Source organism: Nothobranchius furzeri, chromosome 12, assembly GCF_043380555.1.
Source record: "Nothobranchius furzeri strain GRZ-AD chromosome 12, NfurGRZ-RIMD1, whole genome shotgun sequence".
Taxonomy (NCBI): Eukaryota; Metazoa; Chordata; class Actinopteri; order Cyprinodontiformes; family Nothobranchiidae; genus Nothobranchius; species Nothobranchius furzeri.
The window spans coordinates 8,112,611-8,128,874 of record NC_091752.1 but is presented as its reverse complement, the minus strand read 5'-3'; the positions used below and the strand labels follow the sequence as shown (position 1 = coordinate 8,128,874).

At 46.1% G+C, this 16,264-nt stretch overlaps 1 protein-coding gene across 1 annotated transcript in view; it reads left to right on the top strand.

Annotated features, from left to right (window-relative positions):
• The window catches only part of LOC107375508 (ras and Rab interactor 2), a 26,011-nt gene extending 10,173 nt beyond the window's left edge, over positions 1–15,838 (top strand). Inside the window, exons 5-11 of the mRNA XM_070542207.1 lie at positions 581–653; positions 4,843–4,934; positions 7,938–9,023; positions 13,744–14,046; positions 14,116–14,247; positions 14,347–14,522; positions 14,630–15,838. Coding sequence (XP_070398308.1) covers positions 581–653; positions 4,843–4,934; positions 7,938–9,023; positions 13,744–14,046; positions 14,116–14,247; positions 14,347–14,522; positions 14,630–14,905 — 2,138 coding nt within the window. The 3' untranslated portion in view covers positions 14,906–15,838. The remainder of the gene's footprint in view (positions 1–580; positions 654–4,842; positions 4,935–7,937; positions 9,024–13,743; positions 14,047–14,115; positions 14,248–14,346; positions 14,523–14,629) is intronic.
• The last annotated feature ends 426 nt before the right edge of the window (positions 15,839–16,264 follow it).

The following is a 16,264-nucleotide window of genomic DNA, read 5'->3' as shown; positions in this document are numbered from 1 at the left end:
GCTGTGTGTGAACTGGAGGAAGCCACTCAGGAAAGTGAAGAGTAGGATGATGATGAGAGTCTGTAGAAATAAAAACGGCATTTATGCCATTTTAAAAACTTCAGTGCTCTGAAATAGTAATTCTGTTTTGTTAAGTGCTAAAACATACATTTTATTTGATTTTTGTTATCACACAAGCAGCTGTTTACACATGTGTTCTACATTCAGACAATTCAGTCATGTTATTTGAAAATTAGAAGGTTTAAGTTAAGCTGGCAGTATGTACCTGTTGTACTTGTTGTTTTCAGTCAAAATTAAAATATGTTGCATCATCAACGCGTTACTCTGTTGTGTTCCTATTGTGAGTTGGGTTAAGAATTAAGTGCATTAAAAAGTGTGAGGACCAAGCAACAACCATAGGTTCTTCCCTGAGTACCAACCCAAACATATTAAGTGCACCCCTGATTATAAAGATACATAAAGTGACCGCCGCCTGGTGAGGTCGAAGATGGTTTCTGTTATTGTTTTAGCAAAAGTTAAATGTTGTTTTAAAGGGACGTTTCCAGAGTGTCCACTGATTGTGTTTGTCTTTGTTTTGCAGCGTTCTCTCTGGAAGGGTCGCGCCTCAGATTCGCTGATTTTTTCTGTCTCATGGCGTTCTGTTGTATCAGCAGGTCAGTTAATCTATCGCTGATGCGCCTCTGATGTCTCTCCCTGTCTGACAAAACAGATTTAGGAAAACCATCTCAGACAGAAGCATCCTGTAGGCGGCGCCATTGTCAACTCTGTTTTACTTTATTATAGGGAACACACGCTATGCCATCCAGACCATGCGGAGCCGATGCTAGTGTGAAAGAGGCTCGAGTCTCCTCCCTTTCCGGTCGGCTCATGGGTCCCTGAGCAGGGCCTTCTAACCCGCTCTGCCGTACGCCCTGGATAACACACGTAATGAATTTAAATGAAAAGTAATGATGGGTGTTTCACCCACGCCAGTACTTTGAGATTCATCAGCTTGTAAAAGTTCATAATTAACACGACTATTCAATTCAATTTAAGTTTATTTATAAAGTGCCAAATCACGACAAGCGTCGTCTCAAGGCACTTCACACAATAAACATTCCAATACAGGTCAGTTCATTAAGCCAATCAGAAAAAAAGTTTCCTATATAAGGAACCCAGCAGGTTGCATCAAGTCACTGACTAGTGTCAGAGTCGTTACAGCAATCCTCATACTAAGCAAGCATATAGTGACAGTGGAGAGGAAAACTCCCTTTTAACAGGAAGAAACCTCCGCAGGGGTGCCCAATCCTGGTCCTCGAGGGCCGGTATCCAGCATGCTTTAGTTTTAATCCTGGTCCAACACACTGATTTCAATCAGCTGGTGATTAGCAGGCTTCTGCAGAGCCTGATAAGATGCTGCAAGGGATTCAACCAGTTAATCAAGTGTGTTGGAGCAGAAAAACCACAAAACCTGCTGGATATCGGCCCTCCAGGACCAGGATTGGGCACCCCTGCTCCAGAGGATCCTGGCTCATTATAAGCAGCCATCCACCATGACTCACTGGGGATGGAGAAGACAGAGCAGGCAGACACATACACCACAAATCAGACGACGGTACGTCGCATTTATGACGTCACCACAGAATCTCCTCCCCCCTAGCGTAGCTGCTACTTACCACACGGCCACATTTATGGTGGGTTTTTCCTCCTGAAGGAAGCATCTGAAGTTCACTAAACCGACAGCCATTTTCCTTCTCCGTGTCTGGTTCAATTCAATTCAAGTTTATTTATAAAGCGCCAAATCACGACAAGAGTCGTCTCAAGGCACTTCACACAGTAAACATTCCAATTCAGGTCAGGTCATGAAGCCAATCAGAATAAATGTTTCCTATATAAGGAACCCAGCAAATTGCATCAAGTCACTGACTAGTGTCAGTCTTTACAGCAATCCTCATACTAAGCAAGCATGCAGCGACAGTGGAGAGGAAAACTCCCTTTTAACAGGAAGAAACCTCCAGAGAATCCTGGCTCAGTATAAGCAGCCATCCTCCACGACTCACTGGGGATCGAGAAGACAGAACACACACACACACACACACACACACACACACACACACACACACACACACACACACACACACACACACGCACACACGCACACACACACACCAAGAAATGTTTCTATGGTTACATTGTGATTTCTTAGTAAACATTCTATTTGGTGAGAGATAAACTTTATTGTATTTATTCTAGTGAATCTATAATTAAACGGGTAAACTAGTAGTAGCACATTCAATGTCAAGGAAAGCAAAAAGTTATTATCAGGAGAGAGAGAATGTATTAGTGGTTAGCAGCAGTGTGCTAGACGATGGCCCCCTCCATGAGGCCACCACAGCTCAGCAGAACATCATTGTAACTTCTTCTAGGGAGAAAAACACTTAAAGAAAAAAATAAACTTAACAGCTGAAATAGCAGGAAATAATACAGTTAAAGAGCAGATCGTAGAAGAAAGCAGTAGAGTGTGAAAAGTGGTCAGTGTATCCTCCAGCAGTCTAAGCCTATAGCAGCATAACTACAGAGATAACTCTGGATAACCTAGCCTTTTTTAGATGGAGGCATGTTGGAGGCAGGGCAAGAGAGAGCCGTCTTCACCTCCCTCTACTCCCCCACTTGTCCAGATTTAGGCTAACATCAGATTTTAACCATAGGCCCTATCAAATAAAAATGTTTTAAGCCTAGTCTTAAAAGTAGACAAGGTGTCTGCCTCACGGACTAAAGCTGGGAGCTGGTTCCACAGGAGAGGAGCCTGATAACTAAAAGATCTGCCTCCCATCCTAATTTTAGATATTCTGGGAACCACCAGTAGACCTGCAGTCTGCGAGCGAAGTGCTCGGTTAGGAACGTATGGAACAATCAGATCACTGATGTATGATGGAGCTTGATTATTAAGAGCTTTATATGTGAGAAGGATCTTAAAATCTATTCTGAATTTAACAGGCAGCCAATGTAGGGAAGCTAATACAGGAGAGATATGATCTCTCTTTTTAATTCTCATCAGAATTCTAGCTGCAGCATTTTGGACAAGCTGAAGACTTTTAACTACATTCTGTGGACTTCCTGAGAGTAATGAATTACAGTAATCCAGTCTTGATGTAATAAATGCATGAACTAGTTTTTCAGCATCACTCCTGGAAAGGATGCTTCTAATCTTAGCAATATTCGAAGGTGGCAAAAGGAAATGCTACAAACCTGTTTAACCTGGGATTTGAATGACATGTCCTGGTCAAAGATAACACCAAGGTTTCTTACTTTGTTCTCGGAGATTAATGTAATGCCATTCAGGTCAGGCGATTGGCTAAGCAATTTCCTTTGCTGGATTTCTGGTCCAAAGATGAGAACTTCAGTCTTGTCTTGATTTAAAAGCAAAAAGTTTAGAGTCATCCAATTTTTTTATGTCCTCAAGACAAGCCTGTAATCTACCTAACCGATTAGGTTCATCAGGGTTAATGGATAAATATAACTGAGTCTCGTCAGCATAACAGTGGAAGTTTATCCCATGCTGTCTAATGATTTTACCAATTGGGAGCATATATATAGTAAAAAGAATTGGTCCAAGCACTGAACCCTGTGGTACTCCACAAGTAACCCTGGAGTATGAAGAAGATTTGTCATGCACATTTACAAAATGAAATCTGTTAGACAGGTAGGATTTAAACCAGCCTGTTCAAGCCTTTCTACAAGAACATTGTGATCTACTGTGTCAAAAGCAGCACTGAGATCTAACAAGACTAGAACAGACACAAGATTCTTATCTGAGGCCATGAGAATATAATTTGTAACTCTCACTTCGATGAAGCGCATTTGCAGTCCTGGACTTATTTTCACACAAAACCTAACATAATGTGAAAATTAGAGCTTTCTTGGTATCAAAATGTGTCTTTAAAATTCACAGACATCATATATGAAATCCATAGCTCACAACAAACGGATTCGAAAATAGCGTTATTAGCCCCGTTGACTTGCATTCATTTTTTCGTTCTTCCGGGGACCCGTGGTCCAGAAGTAGATGGGCGTGACTTAGGCTCCCTATATAAGTGATTGCATTTGTTTAAAACATCACAAAGTCAAATGATTGCACACCTAAGAACAGGCGCCATTGTCTGATCATGGACAAATTGTCCAAATACGTCATAAACATACAATGTGAGGTAGCAAATAAACTCAGAACATTATTTACTGTTATGTAAATTTCACGACCTGAAACATCTTAATGAATCGTAGCGATAACATAATAATATAACAGACAACAGGGGAACTAGTTGTCTTTCCACATGTTGTGAGAAGCCTGAACCCTACACTCCACTGTCACATGTTGGTGATGTATTTCGAAACTCTTTGGCTGTGACCTGACAACAGCGCCACCTGCAGGATGCTTCTCTCTGAGGCACTTCTGTCTGAGAGATTCTTTTTCTTTATTTCTTCTCTGATCTCCATGAAGCGGTTTGGTCTGATGGTTTTATGAATGAAACCCGATGCTGCTTCCTCTGTGGTCGGATGATTGATGCTGTTTAATCTGATGTGTGACGATGCTTTCTGGAGACCTGAGACACTGGGGGTGGTCCTGCCTCCCATCTGGTTCAGTTCCACGATGCTCAGGATGTAGAAAGGACATGTGCTAGGGTTCATATGTAGGGATGTGTGGATACATTTGGGGTTGTCTGAACACAGACTTCTTGATTTGAGCGGTGAGAACAGGTGAGAGCTGCAACACAACGTTCATTTTCAGACCTGGATGAGCAACTCTCCTTCCTGGTTTTAGTCCAGACCTCCGCTTCTCCTTTATCACCTTTTCTCTTGTCTTAGGGATGTGCTGCCCTGCACCCTGAAGCTCCCAGAAGCCATCGCTGCAGCTAGAACTTCTGCTGATCTTCAGGAGGTTGCTAGACTTGGGGCAGGTTTGTATGCAAGTGTGTGTGTGTGTGTGTGTGTGTGTGTGTGTGTGTGTGTGTGTGTGTGTGTGTGTGTGTGTCAGAGAGAGAGATGGTTGAAGTTAGCAGACTAATTCAGAGCTGGGGGGTATACCATGTACCGAGCTAATCCAAAAATCCAGGCTCTCTTTGATAATCCCGATTAATTTTCCTAAATTCAGTAACACTGAAGTGGCTAGCCCAAAGCCTCTCCCAATCGCCATGGTAACACGTGCTGGAAAACAAACCTGCTCCGTGACGGGCTTGCTTTCACTCGGTGATTATGATTGGACGAGGCGTTTTACGCCCCTTTTCTTGTGGGTGGCTGGCAGCTACGAGGTGGGGAGCTAGCGCCACCGCTGGCCCACAGCGGTAGCAGCTGCAGCTTTGTTTTTATGGCTAAATTATTAATAAATGTGGCGTTTAAACTTTTCAACATGAGCTCTATCTGGATTTGCATCCTAACATTTTTTGTATTTAATCTCATTTGCAGCCAGGAGCGTTTGATTCCACTGATGTTGCGTGTGAGCCTCGCTTGCTGCTCTTCACTTGGATTCAGTGGCGGTTTTACCATTAGGCATAGGTCGGCAACCGCCAACATAAGGGGGCCCCCTCGCCCTGACCACTGGCACCCCTCTGCTAATCCCACAATGGACTATTCCCTTAAGACTCGATGCACAAACAGGAAGTGATTGGTAGTCATTCCACTCCAATCCAGTTGGTGGCAGTAATGCACCAAATTGTTGTTTGCCAAGTGCCATAAGGCCACAAATAATAACAAGAAGAGAGGCGTGGGCGTTCGTAACAAACTCGAAGCGGTAGTCAAAACATTAAGCATGAAATGGAGTTATCCTAGTGGCGCCAATAAGAGAAAGAAGCAGCTTGCTTTAAAAAGCTTTTATCTTCACTTCCAAAAGTGACGTCGTTTTTCTATGTAAACATCAAAGGAAGCAGAAAAGGAAAGACAATGGAAAATGTTTAAAGGGAGGAAAACATAGACCAAAATGGAAAATAGAAGAAAAAAGAAAGGCAAAAGTACAGGAGCACTGACAGGAAGAAGAAAGCAGAGCAAATACTAAAGGCACTCAAAAAGAGAAAGACAGGAATAAAGAAGAGGACTAATGAAAAGTGAAAATAACTCATGTCAGAAGAGGGGAGAGTTTCACAAATCCAGTTAAAGATTAGATTGTCGACAATTTCGTGTAAGGGGGCCCATGTCTGTGTTCGCCTTAGGCCCCAAAATTGCTAAATCCGCCACTGCTTGGATTAGAGAGGATTGAATCCACCTGAGTATCGTTGGTGGCAAAACAATTCCTTGAGTGAAAGGGTACGACTTGTCAAGCAGGGATTTATCACGATAGCCTCGATGTTCTGAGCTTGCTGGATGGTATACCCCCTGATCTTTGTCTAAAACTGTCTAAAGTTCAGCTTCACATCTTCCAGCAACCTGTCAGTCCACATTCCATTCTTGTGTGTGTGTGTGTGTGTGTGTGTGTATTATAGAGTGAGAGGGATTAACACAGTATTCCAGCAGTCAGAGAGGATATTTTTAGACAATAAACAAGTAGAGCAACAGGCAGCTGAGAAGGGGAGGGAGTGGGAGGGAAGAGCAGGAAAGTACAACCCTCTCCTACTAACCCACTGAGTCAGAACCTACAGAGCCACAGTCAGCAGGGCTTCTGTCAGCGGCTTGGAAATCACAGTGAGTACTCTGGGTCTGGATCAGTGGGTGTACCTGCTGGATCGGGTCGGACTGAGGCGTTTACTTACTACAATAATAAAGTTTAGTGATGTCTGTGTAGAAAAGACAACACTAAACAAAATCTTTGCATTTGTTAAGTCCAACACGTCTCTTTTATTCGCAGACGTTTAAATAGCTTTGGTCTTCCAGCAGCCGAGCTGTTCCCGACCCGTTTCTGAAACGGGAACCCGAGTCCGTCGGTCTCTTTAGGTTAAAAACAGTCTCTGTCTGATCGGATCATCAGATGGGCTCGGTTCTTCTTTCTGTTTAATAACTAATGACACAGGGGAGTCTGCTGCATGGTTCGGGACTCTCCAGGTGAGATTAGAATCATTTAGAACCTGATAAAAGTCCAGATTAGCTGATTTAGTCCTGACTCATTAAATCCAGAGGTGACCAAGAGTGGACTTTGTTTTCTGTAGCAGTAGGGAGTCTGCTCTTATATGGCAGCTTTAAACCTTATCACCTAATCTTATAACAGGGCTCTCATCACCTGTTCACACACACACACACACACACACACACACACACACACACACACACACACACACACACACACACACACACACACACACACACACACACACACACACACACACACACACCTCTATACAGACTGGCAGGTCACTAGAGTCATCAGCTAGCTAGCTACGCGGCGGCCATTGTTCAAGAGGGGGAAGCAGTTTGATCCCGGGGGCTGCGTATTGAAGTGCTCTTGGGCAAGATCCTGAGTCCTGCAAGTAGAGCCCTGCAGTGGGATTGGGATCCTGCAGGACCCAACGCAAGTCATGCAGAAGTGGGTGGTTTTGAGGTTGCAGCGTGCAGGCGCAGGCGGACTAAGAGGATGGAAAGTGCACCAAGGGTGGAGATTACAAAACAAAAGACAAGAAAGCAAAATTCGATATAAGGAACCTGCAAAGGTCAGTCAGACTAATTAATCATTTTTAGTTGCTTATGGACGGGACGATAAGTTCATAAATAACAGTGGGATTAAAAATGGTGCCATGCAGGGCTCCACCTGCAAGGTGCCCTCTTGGTGAGGAACGAGCAGCAGCCCACTGCCTTATTATTAAACAGTCATTGTTTTATTAAACCTGTTTTAATAAGTGGACTTCTGCTAAACTCAACGCTGAATGTTGCCCGCGAAAGATTATTTCTTTATTTGTTCAGCTTCAAATCACAAGACAGGGCTGTGTAGAATATTCTCATGTACACTGAGACCTCTGGGATGTTCTCTCTGTATCACGCAGGCTTTTGGGGCTCTCGTCTGTGCAGCAGGAGGGCGGGGTCAGAGCCAGTGGTAAGGTCAGCAGCCCCTCACAGACCACCGCCACCTCCCCACACACCAGCCTCTTCACCGGCCGCCCTGCTATACCCTCATCTTCAAACTCGCACCCCATCCGAGCTCAGCAGTAGCCAGTCCAACGGAGCCTTGTGCTTCTACAACCCTCTCTTCATCAAGGTTCACCAACCAGATGGTGGTGACCAGAAGTCCACCTGCAACACAGCAACGCAAGGCCTGAAGGAAGAGTCCAGAGAGAAAGAGACCACCAACACAGAAGATCAGATCCTCGGTTCTGACAGCTCTCGGCTCTTTGGATCAGATCACAGGGACAGCAGACAGCCAGCCCATAGACACCTGCAGAGGTTTAGCAAACATTCATTCTGTAAAAGACAAGCCAGGTGCAGCCCGACGCACGGTGCTGGAGAAAGATCTCAGTCTCCAGTAAAATCTTACTTCACCATAACGGGCTCTGCACCGTTTGGTCCGCAGCAAACCATGCCAGTAATGGTCGCCTGGATCAATGACACGAAGGAGAAGAGCAACCAACCCAGCTTCTCCACCCAGCTCCCGTTTCCCTGCCCATCCACTCATCTGCGTTCAAATGACATCGATATAGACTTTGATGACGAAGACGATGAGGATGAAGAAGAGCACGAGTGCAGCATCAGTCCTGAGAGTGATCAAAACCAAGATGTAACCGCACGGCCACGGGGGGGTTCCTCACGGCGGAGTTCGAGTGGCAGTGGTCAAAGCTTTCAAAATGCCGTTCGAGGAAATCTTCGCAAGATGAGCGGCGTTTTCAGCTCTCTGCTGACGCCTGAGAAGAGAACAATCCGCAAAGTCAGAGATCTGTCTAAGGACGGTAGCTCCAACTTTGGCTCCATGGTTCAAGAATTCCTCAGAGTCATGCGTGAAGATGCAGAGAGACACACCTCTGAAATGGAGATGCTGCAAACGATCCGTCAGTTCATGACTCAGATGAAGACCTATCTGCTGCAGAGCTCTGAGATAGAGCCGCCTATTGACTACTTAATCTCAGAAAATGAGATTGGTAAGTTTAAAATAAAAATCTTCTCTTTTGAGCTGTTGCTCTGTTTTGCTCTCTGTTACCTGGACTCACCACCAGATGCGTACGCGCCGTGTAACGTAAAAGATACGTTTTCCTCGCGACCTCAGCGGATCACGCTAGCAAGGAGAAAGACGGCAGCATGAATCCAAAAGGTCCGTGGTTCTTATATATATACATATTTTTACCTCTGCCAAAGCGGCGTCACAGGTAATAACGAACTTGTTAAAGAACTGGAAATCCACACGTTGTTGTCTTTTATTTTGAAAGTAGCCGGATGCTTTACAATGCTCCCGTGTTCGACTTCCTGTCTGGCTCGATTTGAGCTGCTGAGCTTGACGCGTTCTGGAAGTGTAGCGATGCCACACGACTACCGGCTTTAACCGCTCTGGCAGGCGTGTTGAAATCAGACGTTTAATTCATAAAATATTTGGTCATTCGCTGTTAAATTTCCCAACATTTGTTCACTTTATTTATCAGGCCCAATGTGTTAGCATTCACAGTGCTAGCTACAGAAGTTCCACATTTAAAGAGCAAGTCACCCCCAAATCAACTTTTTTTTTGCTGATAAACTAAATAAACGAGTGTCTGATCGTCCTGCAGACACGTGTCGTCAATAATTTGGTACTTCAGTGCATCTTAGTTAAAATTTAAATATTCTGCCTTTGAATTTAAATCTGCCACCGCTATTGGCTAAGAGGTATGCTATGATGTAAACTGGTACATTATGATGTCACAATGCCATTGTGAGCCTGTGGCTGTGTCTCAATTCAGGGTCTGCATCCTTCAAAGGACCCAGCCTACTCGGCCGACGTGGGCTGGGTCCTCCGTCGGCCGGGTAGACCGGATGTTAACGGCTGTGAATTTGGACAGGCCTAGCCTTCATGAATTCCCGCCTCTCCCTCGGCGAACGTTCCGTCGCCTAGCAACCGTGGAACCGCTGAGCAGAAGGGAGAAGGAACTTTAAACGATGGAGCTCGAAGTTTTATTGAGTGTGAATAGATCTTTAATAATTTCCTTGACTGTTGGAGAGCTAATTCAGAGAAAATACTTTAGACAAGCTGAGCCTGAGCAAAGATGTGATAATAGTTTTTAATACTTTCTAAGGGGTCTTAATTTGACCAAAACCCATTTATCACCTTTTAAGACTTTTCAGACCCAGCGGGATACCCTCTAGTAAACAATTCTCATTTGTAAACCAAAATAAAATTCAAGAGTTTAATGCAGAACTGATTTTATTTAGATATTTCTTTTATATGTACATGTTTAATCCTTATTAACCATTTTTCTAGCAAAGTAAAAAGCTGTCAAAGTTCTTCCTTCTCTCCTGGGCCCTCTGCTGCTCTGCCTCCCTCTGCAGCCTCATGTCCTCCCTGATCCGCTCCAGAAGCTGGTCATCGCTGGCACCTTCCCCTGGATGCCCATTTTCTCCAGAATAGTCTTAACAAACATGTAAGAAAAGAAACGGGAAGAGAAAAGAGGACAACGGGTTATTCCTTTCATGTTTTCACAGAAAAAATAAACTCAAACGAGTTCTTTAAAATATGAGATGTTATTGTACCTCCATGCCACAGCCGCCGAATACTTTGCTCCGGTGATCATGTGGTCCATCTCCGCCCTAAGCTTAATAAATACCCTGGTTTTCTCTTTTGTTCCTAAAATACAAACTTCTATTAAAATCAGGGGGAAAACGTAGCGGGAGAAGTACGACACCGAGCGGCCGAACATACGAGCCGAGACCGCAATACAAGCACTTTTACTGTAACATTTCTAACTAAAATAACGTTCATGTATCACTAAAAGTCCTTAACCTAACAGTTTTCAAGTTTATACTGACATTTATATGCGCAATCCTCTCCGACAGCTCCCGCTTCACTGTCCGCCATTGTTTTTAAGTTTTTCTGCCGGCCGGCCCGCAAGGCATCTTGGGAAATGCTACCTATTGAAGGATTCACCCGACCCATCCTTCATTCAGGCGAAAAGAAGGCCGCATTCGTCGACCGCATTTGAAGGAGTCTTCGAATTGGGACAGGCCGAGTCGCGGCGCTGTGACGTAACCGGCCGACAAATCCGGCCGACGTAGGATGCAGACCCTGAATTGAGACACAGCCAGTGTGTGTGTGTATTTGTTGGCGGCTCCGCCCTCTTGGTCTGCTAGGCAACAGCATTTGTTGCATTTTTCAAACATGAAGTGGGAGTGAAGTAAGTTTCTTGTAGGGGGTGACTTGCTCTTTAAAGACCAAGATCTCTGAGAATTTTTTTTGCTTATTTTCAAAATCTGATCGGTCACTCTGGATGTTTCACGCCGGCTGAACATGAAAATAGTCTCCTACACGTTCCTCCTGCATTAGCTGCTGATAGTAAATGGGTAGTTTAGAAAAGCCTTACGACCATCCCAACTGTGAGTCTTTGTTTATGTGTCTGTTGTCATGGAAACTCCTGGCTTTTCCATGACAATAGAGCTGAGATCTTGATCCTTCAAACAGAAAATATTCTAGATATATTCTGTATCAGTTCACAGCAGCTACAGCTGTGAGAGAAGTCCAGATGTGGTTTGAGCAGGACCTGGAGTAGAGCTGGTCTTAAGGTCTCTTCTGGTTCCACTGGGAGGAGAACCAAAGCTGATCCAGAACTCCTCATTTATGTCTACTTTAGTCTGGGATGGATTAACTAATGACGTATGAACAGGAGCACAAAGGGATGAAGCAGACTGGTCCACCAGGCTGGTCCTGCTGGTTCTACCAGGTCAACAAAGATCTGGCCTGAAGAATCTCTGAACTAGATGAAGAACATGTTCTCTGGTAGGAGGGAGCAGAGGCTGTTGTTTTGGGTCAGGACAGTCAAATATATATTTTGATCAAATATCTTTTCTGTGACATCCCGTGTCCTGGGCTGGGACATTTTGGTCTCCTAGGACATCCTCTCGTCCTCATTTGTGTCTTCAGGTCCTGCTGTTTACTTCTTAGAGATGTTGCACAATATTTAGTTGTGTCGGATTCAGAGGGCTGGCTGGCCCAGATGGGTGGCTGTTAGCCAAGATGAGCCGTCTCCTACTCCATCTCTTTCATGCTGGTCCAATCAGAGGGCGAGGATTAGAGACAGGCCCCCACAGCCTCACAATGGCCTCCAGTTAGTTTCCTCTGAATGACTCTTCTGATGGAGCACGGACTAAAAGTGAGACATCAGCATGAGTGACGCGTTTCTGCATGAAATTACTCTCAAACTCTTCCTCATCCCAAAGAGTTTAAACACACTCATTCATAGGTAGCAGGTCCAGATCCAGGTCCAGGACCACATCCAGGTCCAGATCCAGGACCAGGACCACATCCAGGTCCAGATCCAGGACCAGGACCACATCCAGGTCCAGATCCAGGACCAGGACCACATCCAGGTCCAGATCAGGACCAGGACCACATCCAGGTCCAGATCCAGGTCCAGATTCAGATCAGGACCAGGACCACATCCAGGTCCAGATTCAGATCAGGACCAGGACCACATCCAGGTCCAGATTCAGATCCAGGACCAGGACCACATCCAGGTCCAGATCCAGGTCCAGATCGGGACCAGGACCACATCCAGGTCCAGGTCCAGATCCAGGTCCAGATTCTGATCAGGACCAGGACCACATCCAGGTCCAGGTTCAGATCAGGACCAGGACCACATCCAGGTCCAGATTCAGATCCAGGACCAGGACCACATCCAGGTCCAGATCCAGGTCCAGATCAGGACCAGGACCAGGACCACATCCAGGTCCAGGATCAGGACCAGGACCACATCCAGGTCCAGATTCAGATCCAGGACCAGGACCACATCCAGGTCCAGATTCAGATCCAGGACCAGGACCACATCCAGGTCCAGGTTCAGATCCAGGACCAGGACCACATCCAGGTCCAGGTTCAGATCAGGACCAGGACCACATCCAGGTCCAGGTTCAGGACCAGGACCACATCCAGGTCCAGATCCAGGACCAGGTCCAGATCCAGGACCAGGAAAACATCCAGGTCCAGATCAGGACCAGGACCACATCCAGATCCAGGTCCAGATCCAGGACCACATCCAGGTCCAGAACCAGATCCAGGACCACATCCAGATCCAGGACCACATCTAGGTCCAGGACCAGATCCAGGAACAGACAGGCGTTCAGAGTCTTGTGTGTAGGAGACTGTGTGTGTGTGTGTGTGTGTGTGTGTGTGTGTGTGTGTGTGTGTGTGTGTGTGTGTGTGTGTGTGTGTGTGTGTAACCTTTAACTCAAATCCTCACATAAGGGCGTCGTGGTGCAGAAATAACGTAATTGGAGGTAATTTCCCGCTTTCTGACGTGTCATAAATGACGAGTCTTCTCGTGAACTTCTGCAGGTTTTATGGTAATCTTGGATCCTGGTTCCCGGTAATAATTTCCATCACATTTCTGCTCCGTCATTAACATTTGTGGCATTCTACAAATGACAGAGTGACAGTTGTCTTCATCAGATCAGAGCATTTCTGGTACCTGACGGGACACTTTTAGTGCCAACAAGTCCAGGTATTCTCAGCTGATGTGCATCAGCGTGCACCTGGCACTCCTTAGGGTAGGGGTTACCGCTAAAGTGCTGTTTCTTCTCAGCCTGGTGCAGCAGAGCTCCTCCCAGAGGACATTCAGCTCTGCCGAAAGGCTGTTTGTGTTCAGGATCTGTTGCCAAGTCTCAACAGAAATCTTCTCCCTGCAGACCAGGTTCTGGAGAAAGCCCTGCTCAAGTGTGTCCTGAAACCTCTGAAGCCAGTGCTGAGCTCAGCGCTACAGAAGATCCAGGAGCGCAATGGCCAGCTGCAGAAGCTGAGGGACAACCTGCATTTGGCCGGGGCCAAAAAGCCAGAGGAGGTGGGCGATGCGCTGCTGCCGGACTCGGTGGCCATAGAGAAGATCAAACAGAAGTTCCAGACCTTGTGTAAACTGTACAACCCGGAGAAGAAGGTGGTGGCCTTGCTCCGAGTCTGTAAACTCATCTACAAGGTCATGGAGGAGAGTTCAGGTAAAGGTCACAGCCGAGCTCCAGTCATCGTGTCGGTGTGCCGTGAGAGTGAAGCTATGTGTTTCACAGGTCGTCTGTATGGTGCCGATGAGTTCCTGCCCATGCTGACCTATGTGCTGGCCCAGTGTGACATGCCTCAGCTGGACAGTGAGATAGTCTACACGATGGAGCTGCTGGACCCATCACTGCTGACTGGAGAAGGTGCCTGGTGCTCCAGTAGAAGCTCCACCAGGAGCCCTGATCAACATGTGCAAATCTGCTGAGAACCATCATGATTAACTGTAAAATGTGCATGTGCAGGTGGTTACTACCTGACCAGTGCCTATGGGGCCATGTCTATCATCAAGGACTTTCAGAAGAACCAGCCAGCTATGGTTCTGAGCCCCAAAACCAGAGACACACTGCACCAGTGGCACCGGCGACGCACAGCCCAGCATTCAGCCCGGCACTCTGCACCCTGCATAGAAGACTTACAGGTGAGAGCATCACACACTTACTAACTGTAGGACATGATCTCGCAGATGTTTGTTTGGTCTCTGAGCAAGGACACACTCTGACTCACTGTCCTCTGACTGTCCTTCAGAGCTTCCTGCGGGTGGCGCTGCAGGATCCAAACAGCGGCTGCACAGCCAGGACCGTGGCTGTGGAACCTCAGGCTACGGTGGAGGAGGTGTGCCATGTCTGTGCTCAGAAGTTTGAGGTGTTGGAACCTGAGAACTACGGCTTGTTCCTGCAGACGGACGGCAGAAGCCAACAGCTGGCTCCAGAGTCTCACCCTCAGAGGATAAAGGCTGAGCTCCTCAGCGGCTCACAGGAACAACCTTTCCACTTCATCTACCGCCGTGTGGCCACAGACTAGACAACCCCACACACCACGTTGATGGGCAGCAATCTAAACCCGACTCCCACAGATGCACCATGAGCTGTAAACAGGTTCCTACAGGAATCTATCTGAGCCAAACAAGCTCTGGTTCCAGTCTTCACAACGCCTGACTTCTACTCTTGGACAAACTGTCTTTCAGTCTCCAACTTTGGTTTTACATCCATGTTAGTTTGTAGATCTGATTTGGCGCCACACATTAGCAATGGGGTTCTTCAGGTTAGCGTTAGCATCGTTCAGCACCGTCACAAGTCCGGTCCAACATTCATAAGAACAGAAAAAAGATGAGAACGCGGTTCTGGTCTGAATGAGCCGCTGGAAGGAAAAACATGGATCTTCTTCGTTTGACTCAATAAAAACATGGAAGCTGAACAGATGAAAGCAGGAAGCCACATTTGTTTCTAGTTAGCTCACGCTATGTGCTAAGAAGCTGATTTTCTGATTACAGAGTCCTGCATCGGATCTGTGCACGTCGGTGTTTTTTACGTGTGTGTGTGTGTGTGTGCTGTGGGACGCGCCTCAGGTCACACCACAGGATTGAAAACAGAGTCGGAGATTTTAAGACAAACAAAGACTTTAGACTTTTATTGTTGTAAATGGAAACACTCTTGAAGAAAGACTGAGCTTTTATTTTCTCACCTTTTCTTCCTGCCTGGATTACCCAGAATGCCTTTGTGCTCAGGCAGTTCAGTCAGGTGTTTGTTACGTTCTGTTGCTCCCTCTGCTGATCAACATGATCAAAGCCATGAAAATACCCAGGATGCAACACGGTAACTGGCAGTTTGTTTCTGATCACCTGAAGGATTAATTTTGTAAATAACGAAATCACGCTTTGTATTCTCTGATGTGAGACAGCGATGTGTACAACTGACCTGAACAGATCACATTTATAATAAAGATCAAATAAAGCAAGCTAAATGTTGCTGGAAGTTTGTTTCATTTTATAAATCCTGATAATTGATTTGCATTTTAATTCCTGAGCAGGATTTCACTGATGTAGTTTAGGTTTTCACTGTTGACTCTTAGATCGGCAGAACTAAAGGCCCGACGGGAGACGCCTGTGTAACAATGCTACCAGATATGATAAATGACCCGCACTTGTATAGCGCCTTTTAGAGTCAGAGGACTCCAAAGCGCTTTACACTACCGTGTATCATTCACCCATTCACACGCTGGTGGTGATGAGCTAGGATGTAGCCAGAGCTGCCCTGGGGCGCACTGGCAGAGGCTAGGCTGCCGAGTACAGGCGCCACCGGTCCCTCCGACCACCACCAGCAGGAAAGGTGGATGAAGTGTCAAACCTGCAGCCTTCTGATTACTGACCCGCTCTACCTCCTG